This window comes from Mauremys reevesii, linkage group 7, assembly GCF_016161935.1.
Source record: "Mauremys reevesii isolate NIE-2019 linkage group 7, ASM1616193v1, whole genome shotgun sequence".
Taxonomy (NCBI): Eukaryota; Metazoa; Chordata; order Testudines; family Geoemydidae; genus Mauremys; species Mauremys reevesii.
This window is the reverse complement of record NC_052629.1, coordinates 3,690,507-3,711,102: the sequence shown is the minus strand read 5'-3', so window position 1 is coordinate 3,711,102 and position 20,596 is coordinate 3,690,507. Positions and strand designations below refer to the sequence as shown.

Here is a 20,596-nt window from a genome sequence, read left to right as displayed (position 1 = left end):
TAAACTGGGTCGGCCGGCCACCTCGCCGGTGAGTGATGCTTGTGCTATGTTTGTGACACACTTCGGGCCCCCCGGCTGGCGTGTGCTATACACTGGGACTGCAAAGAAGCCATTGAAGCGAGGGGCCATTTAAAAGGCTGGGGGCTCCCTGCCTGTGTGATGCGGGGTCAGTGACAGGACTGGGCTGAGTCTCTCCTGTTTTCTCTCTGACGGTGTCTTTTCCCATCAGTCATGTTGGCCAGAATTTTCAGAAGTGCCCGACTGGGCTTCCAGACGCACCCGGCCAGCGGGGCTCTGAGCTCTCGAAGCTCCAGCCCGTTATGAGGTATTCCCTGGCGTTCCCTTCCTCGCTGGCCGTGCCCCGGCAGATATTTAAAGACATATTTATATAGTGGAGCCAATTTTCCGCTTAACAGGCCCCGGGGGTGAAACCAGAAGCTATTGGTTTATGATGCAGCAGGGAAAACATAGTGTCATTCCTAGGCACAATCCTAGCCATTCAGCCGATGGAACGAGCTGAGGTTCTGGGGGATCGTCTTGGCCAGAGATAATCAGGGTTAGACGTTGCACCTGTCTATGATGGGAGGGTCGGGAAGGTTGGAACTGGTTGTGTCACAGCTTGTGTGCGAGGACTAATGATTCACTTAGAACATAACATAAGAGCAGCCACGCTGGGTCAGACCAAAGGTCCATCTAGCCCAGTGTCCTGTCTGCCGACTGGCCAATGCCAGGTGCCCCAGAGGGAATGAACAGAACAGGGAATCATCGAGTGATCCATCCCCTGTCGCCCATTCCCAGCTTCTGGCAGACAGAGGCCAGGGACACCATCCTTCACTCCACGTGAGTCTCCGTTAGCACCTTGATCCCACAGTAACTTGCATCGTCCTGTCTTGGTGAAAGAACTTAATTGTCAGACTCTGGGTCAGACCCCAGACCTTGCCCTTTGCTCCTCTGCCAGGAAAGGAACTAACAGCTGGCCCGACTGTCCGAGACAGCAAATAGAAGGATGGACGGAAGAGCCCCCTAACCTTCAGTCCCGTGTGGGGTTGGGGGGGACCCTGTTATCTCACACTGAGCTTCCTAGAACCAGAGAAGAGTTGGAGACTCAGTGAGGTTCATTGGGCACCTCAATATGGCAATTTAGTTTAAGCTGGGAAGTGATCAGATGCTGTGGGTGGGCAGCTGGTGTGCTGAGACCACTGCCTGTTCTGCTGTGTGCTGACCACTGTCACCTGATTGTTTCCTTCTGCTTCCCCTCGTGGAGCAGGGACTGTCTTTGTACAGCGCCTAGCGCCTTGGCGCCCTGCTCCACAACCACAGTACATACACTGACCGTGGTGATGGCAGCTATTGCACTCCCCGTAAGGCAGCGGTCCCCAAATTGTGGGGCATGCCCCCCAGGGGGTGCTGAGGAACATTCAGGGGGACATGCAGCGAGGGCCGGGCTAGCCCCCATGGAGGGCACAAGGGAGTGCCACATCCCCAGCCCCGCTCCACCCCCAGCCCGGCTCCACCCCCAGCCTCGCTCCTCCCCCAACCCTGTTCAGCCGCAGTCCTGCTCGGCCCAAGGCTTGCAGATGGCAGCCCCACTAGGTTTGCTTAGCCTTGAAGAGTCCCAGAGGAATAATTATCTAGCTGGGAACCTCAAGGGCATGTCATATAGGGCAGGCCCTGCTTTATTGCCCTGACCTTTAGTGTGAAACAAGGGATCGTGTGGTGAAACACCAGCATCGTGCACGTGGGTTGCACTACGTTACGGTGCTGCATCCCGCCTCGACCCCTTTCCTTGCACGCTGGGCTGCGTTCCCCGCCCTGGCGGCCGGCCGTGTAAGCTCTTCCAGGCAAGCACGTGTGTTTGTAACGTATCTCGTGCCCTGATCACATCACCCTAGTTACCACTAAACCGGCTGGAGTTGGCTGCTGCAGAAGGTCAGCGAGTTCAGTCTTGTGTGGCTGGATTGTTTTCATCCTCCTGCCTTCGTCGTGCACCGCAGTTCCGGTTTCCCCTTCTCTTGGTGTGCTGGACTCCGGACTTTGGGGGTGTAAACCGATCTCCTGTGGGAGGCCAGGAAGTGGGCTTTTCCCTGCACACCGCACTGCTTAATTGGCTCCCTCCATTATGGTTTTACACCTTCCTCTGAAACACAGGGTGTCAGGCACGGCCGGATTAGACGGGTTTGCTGGACCGGATCAGGTCACTGGCACGTTACATGCGGTTTGGGCCGGAATTTCCTCCCTACTGGAACGGAATCCAAGACGGATGCTGAATTTCCAGGCAGCGTATTAAGGAGAAGCTGAAATCTAGTGGAATAATGTTGGGAAACCCGCTCACCCTACAAAGAACCCGGCTAAGGTGCCAGATTGCTCCCGTGTTCTCCCGCCGCCCCTTTTTGTTTCTGGTTCTCTCGTTGTGCTCACTGCCTGAAATGTCTTCCCCCGAAGGCCCCGTCCGCTCAAGTCTCCCCGCTGTGACTTGCAACTTCAGAGACGCCTTCGCCGGCCCGTCTCAGCACCCGTCTGTAATCTGAAGGCCTAGGACACAGCCGCGTCAAAGCTGAACAGATCTTGTTACGAGACTCCACGTGTTAATTGCAAAGAGGCCGGGCCGCTCCTTACCTTGTCTCTCTCAATTGCAAAAAGAGGCATGAATCCAGCTGTACAGGAAAGGGCTGCCTGTATGAACAGATGCTGCCTCACGAAAGGGGGCGTCGAGCTCCCTCGGGCTGCAGGAGGAGGTAGGGAAATTGAAAACATCTGGATCTTTTCAATCTCTTCCCCACATGGTCAGGTTTGTTCCTGGCTCGCTTTTCTCTGGCCCAGGCTTTGGTTTTGAAATGTACAGTGCAGGGAGCTACAGTCCTGTTGTCTTGGTTGTCCACTTGCATCACGTCCAATAAAGCTTTCAGCTGAAGGGGAACGTGCCCTTCTGGTTTCGGGAACACTTGCTGTGTTCTTTGTCCCGGTCTGGAGAGGAGTCTTAGGGCAGGTCTACACTACAGAATTACTTCGGTGGAACTACGCCGCCCCAGGGTGTGAAAAATCCCCCCCCCAAGTGACGTAGTTACACCGATCTAAGCGCCGATGTAGCCAGCACGGACGTCGCTACTGCTTCTCGGTAGGATTAATTACACCGACGGGAGCGCCCGTCGACGTAGAGCAGCTTCATTAAAGCGCTACGGCTGCACCGGTATCAGCGTTTTATGTGTAGACCTGCCCTTCGAGTCTGTCTGCGCTGCAGTGGGGAGGTGCGATTGCGGCACATGTAGACATAATCGAGCTACCGTTGAGCCCCGTAAGCTGGCGACTTGGAGCGCCTTCTGGCGGTTCAGAGAGATGCTATGACAGCGGAGCCCTAGCTCTGACTAGACAGAAGGAAAAGTTGCAGAATGAGCCGTGTGGGACAAGCGGCTTCCCCCTCCTGTCTCTCTCCACCGTACCCAGCTTCCTTTGCCATAGCCTGAGGGTTCTCTCTCCTTCTCCCGCACGCCATCTTCCATTCAGCAGGGACCGGCGCAGAGAGATGGGGCCTTCCTGGCCGGTGGGTGCTCTGCCTCTCAGTGGAAAGGGCTGAAGCGTTGTCCTGGGGAGGAGCGGGCGCAGCGCTGGCTGGCCCTTGGGGCTTCTGAGCTTGGGTCATGCAGCCCTGCAGCTAATTGTCCCCGCAGGGGCCCTAGGAGCTGCAGAGCAGGTGGAGGCGTCTCAGCTCTGCACCTGGCTGGCTTAGGAGCCCCAGCTGTGGTCTGGTTCCTCCTGCCCCCTGTCCACCTCCAAAGCCGCCATTAGCTGGCCAAACTGGCCGAAAAACTATCCTGCCACGGGTCCCCTTAGCCCCGATGGCCTGAGCTTCCTCTGCCACCAGCCAAATGGGCCCTGCCCGTGGATGCATTTCGTGGGGCATCGCTAGAGTTACTTGGGTAACACGAAAAGCTCCCCTCACCCCTCTGTTCTGTTACTGTGGCTCTGCTGCCGACGCCGAGCGTGCCACACACTGCAGGGAAGTGCCTGGGCTGGGGGCTAGACTAGGGTTGTGGATGTGACCTGGTGCGCGTGAAGCACGTGTGCTGTGTTGAACCAGGCCTGCTTGCGTTCCTAGTGCCGCTGGAAATTGATCCTCCGTGCCGTAAGGGACATGACTGTGGCTCTTCTCCCGTTCCAGGGCAGACAGGGAGCAGGGGAGGCCTCCTGCCTAAACGCACCTTCCATCAGGCTGAACAACCTTAATGCAGCTCTTCCCTGGAAAACCCTCCCCTCCGATCCAATCCAGCCACCTGCCTTCCCAGGCCCCGGCAGGATGCGAGAGCGGAGTGGAAAGTGACTAACCGAGCAGGCAGAGGTGCACCCAGATTAAAGCTCACATCTCTGTCCTCCATTAGTTCCGTGTGTGTGTGTCTGTCCACAGCCCTCTCGCCTCTGGAAGTGCCGATCTCTGCGTGCAGAGCTGGCGAGCAAATCAGCAGAAATCCAGACACCGCATCACCGCTAGGCCAGCCAACCATGGCGGACCCGTTCTCTGACTTGCTTCTTTCTTAGGCCAAATGCAGCAGGGAGCGATCTTTGCTGAGGTTCTCCAGGAACGGCCTGTTGGCTTTTTTTTAATCTTTTCATTGGTTTCATTTTCGGAGCCAGCAATTCCCTCCTTTCCCCCTCCCGCTCTGCGGCGTGACTAAGATCAAGTGTTTCTCCTACACAGTACTCCTCACGCAGATCAGCTGTGCAAAAAATGGCCTGAAGGCAAAGGAAGGAAAAGTTTAGGCCAGACCTTAACGAAGATAATTCTCAGCCCCCAGAGCCATCCGGCCAGAATGCCTAGGGAAGCTGGCAGAGGCACTGTTGCTGCAGATCAAAGCAATGAGGAACGATGTTGCAAAAGGCGGCTGATCCGAGGGCTGGCAAGCCCCTTCTGCCCTTGCGCACTGCCCGTCACCCCCTCAACTCCCACGGTGCGCTTGGGGTGCGCAAGGAATGTCGGCCCAGATGCGACGCTCCCTTGAGTCTGGAGGGAAGGAGAGCTGCCAAAGTTCCTCCAGCCACCCGGCCGTGAAATAAGCTCCACTTTCCTGAAACGTTGCCAGGTGCAACCTTGGGTCATGGGTGATAACGAATTTGGTGGCTTCTCCCCACTTCTGTGCACATGCGCCACCTGTCTGATGCAGTGTTGCTGGGTCTGGACTAGCGGGGAGGGGCCGGTGGCTCTGAGTGGAAGTGAATTGTCCTCACCATGCGTGAGCCCTGGGACGGGAATAACACCAGGAATGCTCCGGACCAGGGCTGGGTGGGAAGGTCGCCCAGGACCTCCCTACCTGGCAGGTAACACAAGCTCCCGTTATGTCTGGTACAACATACTTAACTCCGCCCATTGAAAACACAGCTCGCTGCTGGTTTAACTTCCACCGGAGCCAAGTGCGTGCTGCTCCGGCTGATCTCCTGTTAGATGCCTCGACGGAGAGCAGCCTCCCTGTTACCCCAGGCATGGAGACGGTCTTGCTGTGAAAGTCAGGCCCCTGCGCTTGTTGTTGCATAAACACGGACGTTTATGTTGGTACAGCCTGGCCGTAACGAGCAACAGTCTGCAAATATCCGCCCGCGAACGCCGATGGCTGGGTGGTCTCCAGCACGCACTGGCAGCACGGGGGGCCCACCAGCGAGCCCAGTGCCAAGTGGTGAGTAAGCGGTGGCAGCTGGTCTCCTCCAAAGGAAAGCCGCTCTGTGCGCGTGGGGGAGAGAGGGAGCCGAGCTGTTCCTGTTCCACGTCCCTTCCAGCAGCCCAGGCTCGAGGCAGCGTCACAGAACCATCCTCCATAGAGCCGTCGGGTCAGCTAGTCTAACCCTGCCAAGACGACGTGGTGCTTTCCAGCGGGATGTAGCCCGGCTTCGGGCCTTCCCCGGGCTCCTTGGGGAGTCAGCGGTGGAACGGGGCGTGGGCCCCAGCCTTGTGCTCTGGGCATGAGAGCCCAGGCTTACAGGCTGGGGGGGCAGAGCCTCAGGCTTGCTGCCTGCCATAGGGCTAAAGCCAGAATTCCCGGGCACGACGCAGCGGGTACGTCTGGCCCCTTGGAACAGCGTTGTTACCGTAACACACCCCCCCCCTCGCAAAGGCCAAGTGCCTGTGCCCGCAACCGCTGCCTGTGCCGACCGGTTGTTCCCCTGTGCTTCCCCGGGCTGTCACTTTTCTCTGTTTGCGGCAGGGTCAGGCGTTTCAGGGTGTGGGGGATGTGCAGCGCCTAGCACAGCAGGGCCTCGGTCCAGGATTGGGTCCCTAGATGCTAGCGTAATAGAGATGATCACGTCACCGTCTCACAGCACAGGGGTTACCAAACTTTTTGCCGGCACAACCCCATTGTAATGAATCATTTCCTGCCCCAGGCAGCCTGGAGGGCACCATCGTGAAGAGCACCAGAGCAGCAAGGCGTGCGAGGTCACTCTAGGAGGAGCAAAATGGCATCCCCTGTGCACGAGGGATTGCAGTGATCCCAACAGCTGAGGGCGTGATGTCATTTGGGTCCATGGCCCACTGCTTGGGAACTGCTGCTGGAGCACCAGTCATTGGAGGTTCTTGCAAAGCAGTAAATCTCCCAGTGCGCTGGGCCGTGGGCATTGTCCCTGCTTTACCTCGGCTAATTGACGTGCCCAAGGGCAGTTAGTGGCCAAGCTGAGGGTAGATCCCAGGAGTCCGACTCCAAATACCTCCCCTGCTCTGACCACTGAGCCACCCTTCCCAGGCAGGCGTGGCTCTCGTACAGTGACATCATGGCCTGCCATGAAAGGAACCTTGTTGGTGTGGTTTCCAGGGAGCCTGCTTCAGGGGCAGCTCGAGCAAGGCGCTGCACCGAGGCACAGAAGGGACCACAAACCCAAGAGGAACGCGATACCTTGTGGGGATCAGTCGGGGGGGGGGACCTGAAAGCCAAGCCTCTCCTGCTTCCCATTCTGAAGCAGATGGATTCCCAGCCAGTAATGGGAACAAACCCCTCCTGTCCCATGGGCCTCCCCTCGAGAAATCTTTCTCCATAACACTTCTTGCAGGGGGTGAAGGTCTCTAACCTACGCCTAAAATCTCTAGAGACTGTGGGGTCTGGCCGTGCTGCCCTGGCTTGCAAGCAAAAGCAGGGTCCGACCGAGAGAGACCCAGGCTGCTGGCAGCGGGGGACAGTAGACGTGGACAGAAGACTGGATGGCTGAGCATTGTACTGGAGCCAGGACCACCTGCCCTGCCTCCCATGGCTTTGGGAGATTGCTGAATCTCTCTGCCACAGCTTTTCTATCTGCGAAACAGGGACAGAACCTCCCACAGGCATGGAGGATTCAGGGCTGAACTGCTCTGAAAGGAGGAAAGCCCTGTGCCCGGGCCAGTGGTGTCCTGATGCTCCAGCATGTTGCCACGGGGCACTAGGCTGCAGGTGCCATCTGCTGGGCAAAACTTAAACCCAAGGTTCTAACCACGTGCAGCCAGGATATAGCCGAGTGGTTCTCAACCAGGGGTCCGGAGCCCCCTGGGGGCCATGAGCAGGTTTCAGGGGGTCCACCAAGCAGGGCCAGCGTTAGACTCACTGGGTCCAGGGCAGAAAGCCAGAGCCCCCCTGCATGGGGCTGAAGCCTGGGGCCCTGAGCCCCGCCACCTGGGGCTGAAGCCGAAGCCTGAGCAACTTAGCTTTGTGAGGGTCCCCGTGGCGTGGGGCCCCAGGCAATTGCCCTGCTTGCTACCCCCTAGCACCGGCCCAGGCTTTTATAAACAGAAAACCAGTCATTGAGGCACAGGTGGGCCATGGAGTTTTTAGAGCATGTTGGGGGGGTGGGGGGAGCCTCCGAAAGAAAAAGGTTGAGAACCCCTGTTATATTCCACATGGCTACCCAGGAGGCAGGAGTGGTCTGTCCTTGTGTCCTGCCCAAATTCCACCCGGCCAGTCACTTAGGGTAGGTCTACACTTACCTGACGGGTCGACAGGCGGCGTTCGACTTCTCGGAGTTCGAACTATCGCGTCTAATCTAGACGCGATAGTTCGAACTCCGGACGCGCTCCCGTCGACTCCAGAACTCCACCACCGCGAACGGTGGTGGCGGAGTCGACAGGGGAGCCGCGGACTTCGTTCCCGCAGCGTCTGGACGGGTGAGTAGCCCGAACTAAGGTACTTCGTCTTCAGCTACGCTATTCGCGTAGCTGAAGTCGCGTACCTTAGTTCGAGCCCCCCCTTAGTGTAGACCAGGCCTCAGTCTCCTTCAAATTCCTTACCAGAGTCAGCTGGAGGTGGCACTTCTCACTTCCTGTCCTAAAGTCCTGTGCAGTTGACACAGCTGCTGCATTGTCAGTAGTAGGAGGTGTGAATCTCTCTCTCTCTCTCTCTCTCTCTCTCTCACACACACACACACGCGGAGAGGAAAATTGCCTGGCCGCGAGCCAGCCTCCCAGGCCTGTGATGTTACAGGGGTAAGTCTAAGGTGCGCTTCCCTCGCTTTGAATCATGGCGTGACCGAGTCCCTGCTGTGGCGGGGGCTCGCAGAGAAGGTAAATGCTAGCTCTGTCTCTCCGGGATCCTTTGGGACGAGTCGTCGTTGCTCAGGACTCCTACAGAGAAGCTGCCCCGATAAAAGCGTGGAGAGTCTCGCTAACTTACCCGCCGTGCTGGAGAGCACTGAAAAGCTGGCAGGGATCAGAGGCGACGGCTTTTATTGGAGTCGGAACAGCTCGGAAGCTGTGAAATAAAGAGAGCGGAGTCTGGCTGCCCGCCTTGGCTGCTGCTCCTCTCTGTGCCCACCCCCCGGGTGTGAAAGAGAACCTGACATGTATGCGATCGCTCTCTGCCTCCGGCAGTATCTCGGCCTCCCTCTGAGCTCTGCAGCTTCCCCTGAGCGGGTTCAGGGCTGGTCAGTGAGACCAGTAGATGGGAACACGCTGCCGGAGGTGCTAGTCAACAGGCCGCAGCCTTCCCTCGGGGCTGGTACTGGACGTATTCCTGCAGCGTGGCAGTAGGGGGCGCCGTCTTTCAGGTGAGACTTAACCCCCAGCCCGCGTATCATGGGTGTCTTCCATGTGGGGCTCGCAGCTGCCACGTCCCCCACCGCCCTCTGCTCCCGATTTAGCTAGTTAGAAGCTTAAAGCCGGAGCAAACTGTCAGACCTGCCAAGTCTCTCTGCCCTCCTGCGTGTCTAAGTGGCTTTGCGCTCCCTTGGGACGGCCGGGTAAGTTTCTGGATGATAAGGAAACCGCAGGGCCATATCCTTCCTTTCACGCGGCCGGAGCAATGTGACTGTTCAAGCTGGAGACACTGGGCAGAGCTGACTCCCTTTGGTGTCGCCAGCTGTCTGCCGGCTCTTGCTCCCCGCATGCTTTCAGCCTGGGCAGGTGCACCGGAGGGCCCTGTTTCCTGCCACAATATTCTGAATTGGAAGAAGACCAGCTGCAGCAAAACTCAAAGGGATCGGGAAGCCGGCGCGTCATGCACGCCCTCTGCTTTGGTGTTAGCAGGAATTCACACCGTTCCCTAGACTCGCTAGAAAACGACACAGCACTTGGGGAGGGCGGGAAGATTTTTGCTGATGGTTTCCACCTCTGGCTCACGGTTTAGCAAGTTGCTGCAACTGGTTTGGCTTAACGAATGCAGCATGTTCAGTTAACGACGGCTGCTGTCTGGAAACGGCGCCACATGTCATGAATCAGAGGCATTGCACCTTTAACTCCATGGTGTGGCTGTGATCACCACTTGCTGCCTTGGAAGTGAGCTACAATTGTCAAAGGGGGTTTGCCCTGGTAACCTTGCCTCACCGTGCACAGCCGCAGTCGGGCAGGAGCCTGGGACCACCTGGGTTCTCCTCCAGTGACCTCCCCAGAACCTTAGGCAGTAGCTCTGCCTCTAACGAGATATATACGGTAGATAGATAATAAGACAGAAAATGTCATATTGCCTCCATAAAAATCCACGGCGCCCCCAGGTCTTGGATACTGTGTGCAGATCTGGTCGCCCCATCTCAAAAAGGATATATTGGAATTGGAAAAGTTACAGAGAAAGGCAACACATCTGATGAGGGGGATGGAACAGCTTCTGTATGAGGGGAGATTAAAAAGACTGGGACTGTTCAGCTTGGAAAAGAGACATTTCTGGGGGGATATGATAGAGGTGTATACAATTATGACTGGTGTGGAGAAAGTGAATAAGGAAGTGTTATTTACTCCTTCCCACAACGCACAAAGCAGGCTCGCCCAATAAAACTAACAGGCAGCAGGTTTAAAACAAATAAAAGGCAGTATTTCTTCACACAAGGCACAGTCAACCTGTGGAACTCCCTGCCAGAGGATGTTGTGAAGGCCAAAAATATAACAGGGGTCAAAAAAGAAATAAGTTTCTGGAGGATAAGTCCATGAATGGCTATTAGCCAGGCCGGGCAGGGATGGTGTCCCTAGTCTCTGTTTGCCAGAAGCTGGGAATGGGCGACAGAGGATGGATCACTTGATGATTCCCTGTTCTGTTCATTCCCTCTGGGGCACCTGGCACTGGGCACTGTTGGCAGACAGGATACTGCGCTAGATGGGCCTTTGGTCTGACCCTGGATGGCCGTTCTTATGGTCTTATGTAATTCTCTTTTGCCCTGTTTATAATCGGTTATCAGTGTTACCCGTTACCCATCTCCGAGCAGTTAAAAATAGACATCACCCTAACTCTGTCTCTTCCTTCCCTGCTGTAGAAGCAGTTTGGTTGGTTCCCAGGGTCAGCGGGTGGGTGGCGTATGGAAAACACTTTCAGGGACAGTTAACTCTAAGAAGCGGGTGAGGTTTTTAGTCAGGGAGATCTCTTGCAAGAGCGAATGAAAGCACTGAAATTGTGCAGTCCCTGGGACTGTTCTGCCTGCTGCCTTCCCCCCCCCTGCCCCCGGCATTGTCATTGTTCCTGTAGCTCAGACCTGTCCTAGGAGATTGTCGTGGTAAAGGGTGTGCCGATCTCTCTGGGAACCGGCCCAAATGCATGGAGGGATAGTGAGACCTTGAGCTGGAATCTGTAGTGGGTGAACCTGGCAAATCGGTAAATGCAGTACACTGGAGGAGTGACTCCCCCTAGGTTGCTGTCTGAAGCATGAATCAGCTTAGATATTCTAAAAACCCAGACCCGGGAGCAGGCTTCATGACATCATGCAGCAGGGAGTTCCGCAGGCTGCCCGCTCCCTCAAGTGTTTCCTCTTGGATTTTTTTTGGCTTTAATTTGGTCCTAGATTAGCTTGATCTTTCAGGTGGGGCAGATTAGTACAACAGGAAAACAAGAACTAGCCGAAACGAGGCTGAAATATTGGCCCTAAATGTTCAGTGCATTCCATAGGACTCTGTGCTGGATGCAGAGTGCAAATAGAGACTCTGGTACCACAAGGATGGCTGGAAGTCCCACTTCTTCTTTTTAATTATGTTTATTACCTTGATTATCTAAACTGAAGTGCTCGGATTGCAAGGTACAATAAAACACAAAGGATCCCCTCATCCTAGAATTCATGGCATTGTTAAATGTGAAATGTTTGTGCATCTTGCATAAAAAGGTCTGGGGGAAGCAGGGATACATCAGTTTATTCCCATGCCGCCTCTTCCGGAAATGGCTGCTTCCGAGCCTTTCAGACAATGTATTTATGATGCACATTGAATGAGTAACTGAGCTGTTACCCAGCTGCACGGCATCTTCCGATTTCTGTAATACGTGGGCCACCGTTTGCCTATGGGAGAATGTAGTGATGTCGATCTTTGTGCGTTTGGATTTAACGAGGATAGCAGGCTTCTGGGGTTTGGTAAGGTGTGATTTCTATTTGAATGTTTTTCCCATAGGCTGTGCATGTTTATTAAATTTAGCAGATTAATACCGTTGAAAGAGGAGAACCTATTGGAACAGAATCCCTAGCCAGAGGGAGTGATGTGCAGTGGCTAGTGCAGGGGATGCTCAGAACTCCTGGGTTTCTATACTTACCCCTGCTACTGACTCATTCTGTGTCTTGGAGTAAATTGTGTCCCCTCTCTTTGCCTCAGTTACCTCATCTATCAGAAGGGGATAATATGTCTCATAAACAAACTAGGGAAATGCAACCTAGATGGAGCTACTATAAGGTGGGTGCAGAACTGTTTGGAAAACCGCTCCCAGAGAGTAGTTATCAGTGGTTCACAGTCATGCTGGAAGGGCATAACGAGTGAGGTCCCGCAGGGATCGGTTCTGGGTCTGGTTCTCTTCAGTGATTTAGATAATGGCATAGAGGACACTTACAAAGTTTGCAGACGATACCAAGCTGAGAGGGGTTGCAAGTGCTTTGGAGGAGAGGAATAAAATTCAAAATGATCTGGAGAAATGGTCTGAAGTAAATAGGATGAAATTCAATCAGGACAAATGCAAAGTGCTCCACTTGGGAAGGAACAATCCGTTGCACACATACAGAATGGGACATGACTGCCTAGGAAGGAGTCCTGCGGAAAGGGATCTGGATAGTGGATCACAAGCTAAATATGAGTCAACAGTGTAACACGTTGCAAAAAAAGCGAACCTCATTTTGGGATGTATTAACAGGAGTGTTGTAAGCAAGACACAACTAATTCTTCTGCTCTACTCTGTGCTGATTAGGCCTCAGCTGGAGTGTTGTGTCCAGTTCTGGGCGCCACATGTCAGGAAAGATGTGGACAAATTGGAGAGAATCCAGAGAAGAGAAACACAAATGATGAAAGGTCTAGAAAACATGACCCATGAGGGAAGATTGAAAGAATTGGGTTGGTTTAGCCTGGAGAAGAGAAGACTGAGAGGGGGCATGAGAACAGTTTTCAAGTACATAAAAGGTTGTTACAAGGAGGAGGGAGAAAAATTGTTCTTAACCTCTTAGTATAGGACAAGAAGCAATGGGCTTAAATTGCATCAAGGGCGGTTTAGGTTGCACATTAGGAAAAACTTCCTAACTGTCAGGGTAGTTATGCACTGGAATAAATTGCCTAGGGGGGTTGTGGAATCTCCATCATTAGAGATTTTTAAGAGCAGGTTGGACAAACACCTGTCAGGGATGGTCTAGATAATACTGCCATGAGTGCAGGGGACTGGACTAGACGACCTCTTGAGGTCCCTGCCAGTCCTGTGATTCTATGGTTCCCTGTCTCATGGGGGCTGTTGTGGAGTTCAATGTTTGGGGAAGTGCTTTGAGATCCTCAGATGAAAGGATCAGCATGTTCCGTTCCTCAGCTTCCGCTCTGTATTTCAGGAGCACGGTCGTGGTTTGCCGTGAGACACGCAGGAGCCGGTGGGGCGATCTCCAGTGAGCAAAGAGTTTGTGTTGGCAGAGCAACGAGCTCGGTCACCTGGGAAGATGAGAAGACGTATGACCTGTTACCTGTTGGTCCTGTTGGCGACCGCAACAACGGGCTACCCCTCTCGACGATCCGCTGTCGACTTGGACGCGACCCCAAGGACGACGATCGCCTATAATGGTAAGGAAGCTCGGTGTTACCCCTGCCCCGGAGAGTTGTAGGTTTTGTGAGAGCAGCCGGACGCAGTGCATAATTGGGGCATGGCCGGGCGGATGTGAAGGCCGCCTGGCTATGGGGAGTGGAAGGTCCTGGCAGGGCTGGCGCCAGGGTTTTTGCCACCCCAAGCGGCAAAAGAAAACCCCAAACCCCCGCGATCGGGATCGGTGGCAGCTCCACCGCACCACTTTTTCCTTCGGCGGCAATTCGGCGGCAGGTCCTTCCCTCCGAGAGGGACCGAGGGACCTGCTGCCAAAGAGCCAGACGTGCCGCCCCTTCCCCCTGGCCGCCCCAAGCACCTGCTTGCTCAGCTGGTGCCTGGAGCCGGCCCTGGGTCCTGGGCAGAGATCCTTAGATCTGTGCTTAGCTCCTGCAGCGAGCACTGTGCAAAGCCCCGGTGTGCACAAGAAATGGGGTCTGGTGAGCTCGCGGTGTGCCCCCTCCTCCGCTCTCCGATGGCTCCCTGGGGATGAGGCTGGTGATTCCCCCTCCCCTCTGGTCCCCTTGTGTTTCGGCTGTGACGGAGGGATGGGAGGTGGGGGAGGGGGAACCGGCTGGGAGAGCCATCAGCCTGCCCTGCGTGCTGTCTGGGAGCTGCTGCCGATTGCTACATGCCAGATTGGAGCTGTCAGCACGACAGCATCTGCATGTCCGATGACATCAGCATCTCCGCTTTCCCAGGCTCCTGAGGCACAAGGACATACGGCCGCAGCTCCTCGAACACGAAGGCTCTTTGGCGAGGCCTGTTGTTCCTGGCTGCCTCCGCTCAGCCCCCGGATGCTAGAGCTTCCCAGAGCAATTGCATTAGACTGACATCCCTACCTGCTTCCTTCCCGGGGCCTGGAAGGGAGGATTTTGTCTCCTCTGCAGAGGGGGCCAGCCTGGGTCCACACACCATCCCACGTAAACCCCAATTCAGCTCATAAGGTGGTGCATGAGCCTTGTCTCTGCCTAGGGGTGAATTCCGCCTGTGGTGGGCTGGAGGGTGGTCAGATAGGTTGTTCCAGGCCTGCCATGGCATGGCTTTCTTGGCGGGCCTTGTTTCTCCAGCCTCCTGCATCATCTTCCCCGGCCCGTGGACTGACTCCTGGTTGCACTGTCGGAAAGGAGTGGGAGTCTTGCACTTGTCTTTGATAGACAGAAGGCGGCTTGGCCTTTGCCCTGCGGGCTGGCTTGGTGACATCTCACCTGAGATGCCGCTAAATACTTCTAGACAGTTTGGAAGTGAAGCCAAGGCAAGAGCCTCTACCTCACAGGGATGATGAGAGGGTCGATTAATTAACTAATGGTTGCACAGCATTCGCTTAAAGGCTGATGGAGCAAGGAGAATTCAGTTCTCATAGAAAAATAAAACTTTCATGTAACTGCAGCAATTTCTTTGCAACGGCAAAAGTGTTGGCTGAAATATCCCTGCAGAATGCTCAGGAGAAGGCGAGAACTTGGTTAAAAGTTCACATTTGAGATGAGTAGATGTCCCATGAGCATCATGTGGGATAGCGGGGTTAGTTCAGGGCTTGGCGCCAGGAGGTTGGTCCCAGCTTCTTCACACATCTACTGCTGAGGGCGTGACTGCTTTGAAAACCAGAGAGCTCCTTATAAACCCTTAGCCACGAAGCAGTGCGGTGTCATTGTTCCATTTTACATAAGAACGGCCAGACTGGGTCAGACCAAAGGTCGATCCAGCCCAGCACCCTGTCCTCCGACCATGGCCAGTGCCACGTGCCCCAGAGGGAATGAACAGAACAGGGAATCATCACATGATCTATCCCCTGTCGCCCATTCCCAGCTTCTGGCAAACAGAGGCCAGGGACACCATCCCTGCCCAGCCTGGCTAATAGCCATTAATGGACCTGTCCTCCATAAATTTATCTAGTTCTTTTTTGAACCCAGTTATAGTTTTGGCCTCACCACATCCCCTGGCAAGGAGTTCCACAGGTTGACTGGACATTGTGTGAAGAAATACTGCCTTGTGTTTGTTTTAAATTTGTTGCCTGTTAGTTTTATTGGGTGACCCCTAGTTTGTGTGTTATGTGAAGGGGTAAATAACACTTCCTTATTCACTTTCTCCACACCAGTCATGCTTTATAGACTTCTGTCATATCCTCCCTTAGTCTCTCTTCCAAGCTGAACAGTCACAGTCTTATTAATCTCTCCTAAGACAGAAGCTGTTCCATCCCCCAATTGTTTATGTTGCCCTTCTCTGCACCTTTTCCAATTCTCACATACCTTTGTTGAGAGTGGGTGACAACATCTGCACGCAGTATCCAAGCTGTGGGCGCACCATGGATTTATATAGTGGCAATTTGATATTTTCTGTTTTATTATCTATCCCTTTCCTAGTGGTTTCTAACAGTCTGATCGCTTTTTTGACTGCGGCTGCACATTGAGTGGATGTTTTTATAGAACTATCCACAGTGACTCCACAATCTTTCTTGAGTGGTAACAGCTAATTTAGACCCCATCACCTTGTATGTCTAGTTAGGATTATGTTTTCCAATGTGCATTATTCTGCATTTATCAATGTTGAATTTCATCTGCCATTTTGTTGCCCAGTTTTGTGAGGTCCTTTTGTGACTCTTCCCAGTCAACTTTGGACTTAACTATTTTGAGTAATTTTGTGTTGTCTGCAAACTTTCCCACTTCACCGTTTACCGCTTTTTCCAGATCATGTATGAATATGTCGAACAGTACAGATCCCAGGACAGATCCCTGTGGGACCCTGCTATTTACCTCTCTCCATTACCTTTGTCTTCTGTCTTTTAACCAGTTACTGATCCATGAGAGGACCTTCCTTTTTATCCCATCACTGCTTACGTTGCTTAAAAGCCTTTGGTGAGGGACCTTGTCAAAAGAGTTCTGAAAGTCCAAGCACACTATATCCACTGGATCCCCCTTGTCCACATGCTTGTCGACCCCCTCAAAGAATTCCAGTGAATTGGTGAGGTGTGAGTTCCCTTTACAAAAGCTGTGTTGGCTCGTCCCCAGCATATTGTGTTCGTCTGTGTGAGTGAGAATTCTGTTCTTTACTATAGTTTCAGCCAATGTGCCTGGTACTGAAGTTAGGCTCACTGGCCTGTAATTGCCAGGATCACCTCTTGAGCCTTTTTTAAAAATCAGTGTTACATTAGTTACCCTCCAGTTATCTGATACAGAGGCTGATTTAAGCAATAGGTTACGTACCCCCGTTAGTAGTTCTGCAGTTTCATAGTAGAGTTCCTTCAGAACTCGGGGGTGAATCCCATCTGGTCCCGGTGACATAAATGTCACAGTAATACCAATTTGTTCCAAAATCTCCTTTGTTGACACCTCAGTCTGGGACAGTTGTTCAGATTTGTCACCAAAAAAGAAGGGCTCAGGTACGGGAATCTCCCTCCTATCCTCAGCCGTCAAGACCAATGCAGAGAATTCATTTGGCTTCTCTGCAACGGCTTTGTCTTCCCTGAGTGCTTCTTGGGCAGCTGGATTATGCAGTGGGCCTAATGATTGTTTGGCCGGCTTCTTGCTTCAGATGTATTTTAAAAAATGTGCTCGTTGCTCTTCTGTTCTTTTTGAGCCTGCCTGGTTATACGTTTACACTTGACTTGCCAGAGTTTCGGATCCTTTCTATTTTCCTCAGGAGGACCTGACTTCCCGTTTTGAAAGGATGTCTTTTGGCCTCTTACCGCCTCTTTTCCTCTCTTTAGCTATGGGGGTGGGTTTTTGGCCCTCTCGCTGTTTTTTGTTTTTCTTCGGGGAGCCTCTGTTACGGGGGAGGTTTAAAAGTTGCCAAAAGTTTATTGATGAGGAAAATGAGGCACAGAGAGGGAAAGGAAGGAATAGCCCAAGATGGTATCAGAGCCTAAACCACTACAGACTAAAATCCTTCACCTCTTCCTGCAGGAGGGGAAGTTGCGGGTCGGGGGAGGGCTCCCTTCTGGTGCTGCTTTTAAGAAAAGAAAATCTGAATGCATTATTTCTTAGCAAGGCTTCAGCCAGAGTGGGCTGGGCTCTGCCCTGCAGGAGCACGTTGTTCGCTAGATGATGGCGGGGCGCGAGAACGTGCAGGGGTGAAGAATAATTTCGGTTCATGCTCAGTGGGTATCGGTGGAGCTTTTGAGCAGAGCCTGAACCAGCTCCCTCCCACTTAGGACATCAGCACGCTTTGCCTGCCTGGGTTGAGCTGCTGCTGGGACAGCTGGCGTGACTCGGTGGGGAGATAACACTTCACTGCTGCACGCAGAAGAGTCCTTCCTGGCCAAAGCCCAGGACATCCAGGAGAGCTGGTGAAAAGCCCGTGCACCCCAAAGAGTGAGAAACCTGGGGGCTACCTGCAGTCCTACCTTTGAAAAGAAATCCTAGGAAATGAAATGCCAGAAACGTTGCTAAGATGGCCCGGGTAGGGTTGCCGGGTGACTGGAAAGCCCGCTCGAAAAAGGGACCTGACAATGTCCAGTCAGATCTACTGACCAGGCACCCAAAGTCTGGGTACTGGGCAGGAGAGGTGCCCAGTCGTCACCTGCGCCATCCCCTACTCAGCTGGGGCGGCCTCTGACCTGCGTTAGTCAGCTGCAGCTCCCAGCCCCGGCTCTGCAGGCGAGTCCCTGGGGTGGGGGTGAGGGTGGAGGAAAAGCAGCAAGCGATGGGGGGAGGGGGAAGAGGAGTGAACGGCGGGTGGGTCCTTGGGGGAAGAGGCGGGGCAGGGATGGGGCCTCGGGAAAGCAGGGCCTCAGGGAAGAAGCGGGGCAGGGGAGGGGCCTATTGGGAAGGGGCGGGGCAGCCAGGTTCCATAGGTGCTGACTTCCCCTCTGTCCGGTGGGTGCTCGGCCCGCCCCCGCCCCTGTACGGCCCTTGCCCCACCCCATTCCACCCCTTCCCCAAAGTCCCCGCCTCCCCACCCCATTCCACCCCTTCCCCAATCCCCGCCCCTGCCCTGCCTCTTCTCCGCCTCCTCCCCTGAGTGCACCGCCTCCCCGCTCCTCCCCCCACATCCTGGAAAGTCCTACGTGCCGCCAAACAGCTGTTAGGCGGCAGGACATGCTGGGAGGGAGGAGGAGGAGCAGGGACGCGGCGTGATGGGGGAGCTTAGCTGCCGGTGGGTGCGGAGCACCTGCTAATTTTTCTCTCTGGGTGCTCCAGCCCCGGATCACCCACGGAGTCGGCACCTATGGCAGGTTCTGGCATTCCTGCCTGGAGCGTCCAGTTTTTCAATACTACAAAGTTGGCAACCCTAGGCCCAGGGTCCAACAGCATCCCCGACTCTGGCCCCGCTGCGCACGCTAGCAGGGTGCCTTTGTTCCTCCACGCGCTGAGGGCACTTCCACACGGCGACTCCCAGCCCGGGCAGACAGACTCGCACCAGCTCCGCTCCGCTCACAGCAGCCGGGGCGCCCTTGCAGCAGCGGGCGCCGGCTCAGGCTAGCTACCCGAGCTCGGGCTGATGGGAACGTGATTGGAACCCGCTGCCCATGCTGCAACACCCACGCTGCTGCTTTTTAGCGTGCTGGCTCAGGCAGAGCGCATGCGAGGAATCGCAGCATCCAGCTGCCGCGTAGACATGTCCATAGAGGCCCTGAGCTGACGGACCTGTGTCTCTTGCCCCTGGCAGGAGAGGCTCATGCTTCGACGTGCGGAATCAGCTGGCGACGTTGGAGGAGTGGTAGATACGCTGGAGGGTAGGGATAGGATACAGAGGGACCTAGACAAATTAGAGGACTGGGCCAAAAGAAACCTGATGAGGTTCAACAAGGACAAGTGCAGAGTCCTGCACTTAGGACGGAAGAATCCCATGCACTGCTACAGGCTGGGGACCGAGTGGCTAAGCAGCAGTTCTGCAGAAAAGGACCTGGGGGTTACAGTGGACGAGAAGCAGGATGAGAGTCAGCAGTGTGCCCTTGTTGCCAAGAAGGCCAACAGCATATTGGGCTGCATTAGTAGGAGCATTGCCAGCAGATAGAGGGAAGTGATTATTCCCCTCTATTCGGCACTGATGAGGCCACACCTGGAGTATTGTGTCCAGTTTTGGGCCCCCCACTACAAAAGGGATGTGGGCAAATTGGAGAGTCCAGCGGAGGGCAACGGAAATGATTAGGGGGCTGGGGCACATGACTTATGAGGAGAGGCTGAGGGAACTGGGATTGTTTAGTCTGCAGAAGAGAAGAATGAGGGGGGATTTGATAGCTGCTTTCAACTACCTGAAGGAGGGTTCCAAAGAGGATGGATCTAGACTGTTCTCAGTGGTGGCAGATGACAGAACAAGGAGTAATGGTCTCAAGTTGCAGTGGGGGAGGTTTAGGTTGGATATTAGGAAACACTATTTCACTAGGAGGGTGGTGAAGCACTGGAATGGGTTATCTAGGGAGGTGGTGGAATCTCCTTCCTTAGATGTGTTTAAGGTCAGGCTTGACAAAGCCCTGGCTGGGGTGATTTAGTTGGGAATTGGTCCTGCTTTGGGCAGGGGGTGGGACTAGATACCTCCTGAGGTCTCTTCCAACTCTGATATTCTATGAGTCTATGATAATAGTGGTGGCCCAAGGTTGTCTGTGTGTTGTTTCTTTCCAGCTAGCTGAGTTTTAGTATGTTCCTCACTAATCTAGTCTAGTTGATTCTCCTCTCCCCTCCCACCCCCCACCCACCCCACGAGGTTCAGGACCCGCTCCGTGAGCTGGGCTGCCGCTTAACTCTGCAGCCGTGATGTGCCCTGGATCGCCCAGCATGGGTTTGCAAAGGCAGATGGGGGCCCAGGGTGGGAGGAGAGAAACGAGACGGTTTTCCTTTTTCGCTGGAGAATGACTGTCAGCTTGTGTGGGTTCTGCCTGGCGGGTCCCAGACGAGGAAGCGAAGTGGCTGTGGGTGGTTTCTCTAGCGGCTGGGAGAGCGTCCCTCCATGGCACGGAGACAGTGCGGGCGCGTCACACGCATAGATTGGCAATTAATAGTGTTTAAATGGAGCTCTGGAGGCTTTTCAAATAAGCCCAGCACACCAGGTGATTAAAATCCACTTAGCGCAGGCCTGTCAGCCCAGCAGAGCCTGTGTCGTGCTTTCATGATCTGGGCGCAAGCTTGCAGCCGTGGGCAGTGTTTGGGATTCGCCGTGGCTCTTTGGAGCTGTGGGGGGGTGTTCCTGCCTGTGTGTGTTATGTTCACAGCTAGCAATGAGCAGTA

At 54.4% G+C, this 20,596-nt stretch overlaps 1 protein-coding gene across 5 annotated transcripts in view; it reads left to right on the top strand.

Moving 5' to 3' along the window:
* The window catches only part of SEMA4G (semaphorin 4G), a 99,025-nt gene that overhangs the window by 34,043 nt on the left and 44,386 nt on the right, over positions 1-20,596 (top strand). For 3 of the 5 annotated variants that reach the window (XR_005583049.1, XR_005583046.1, XM_039482457.1), the window contains exon 2: positions 13,195-13,420. Coding sequence is in view for 1 of the 5 variants with exons in the window: in XM_039482457.1 (XP_039338391.1) it covers positions 13,300-13,420 (121 nt within the window). In the remaining 4 variants the exon portion in view is untranslated. Of the gene's footprint in view, positions 1-2,712; positions 2,736-11,732; positions 11,755-13,194; positions 13,421-20,596 lie in introns of those variants that run through there. The other 2 variants (XR_005583048.1, XR_005583047.1) reach the window with 2 other exon arrangements.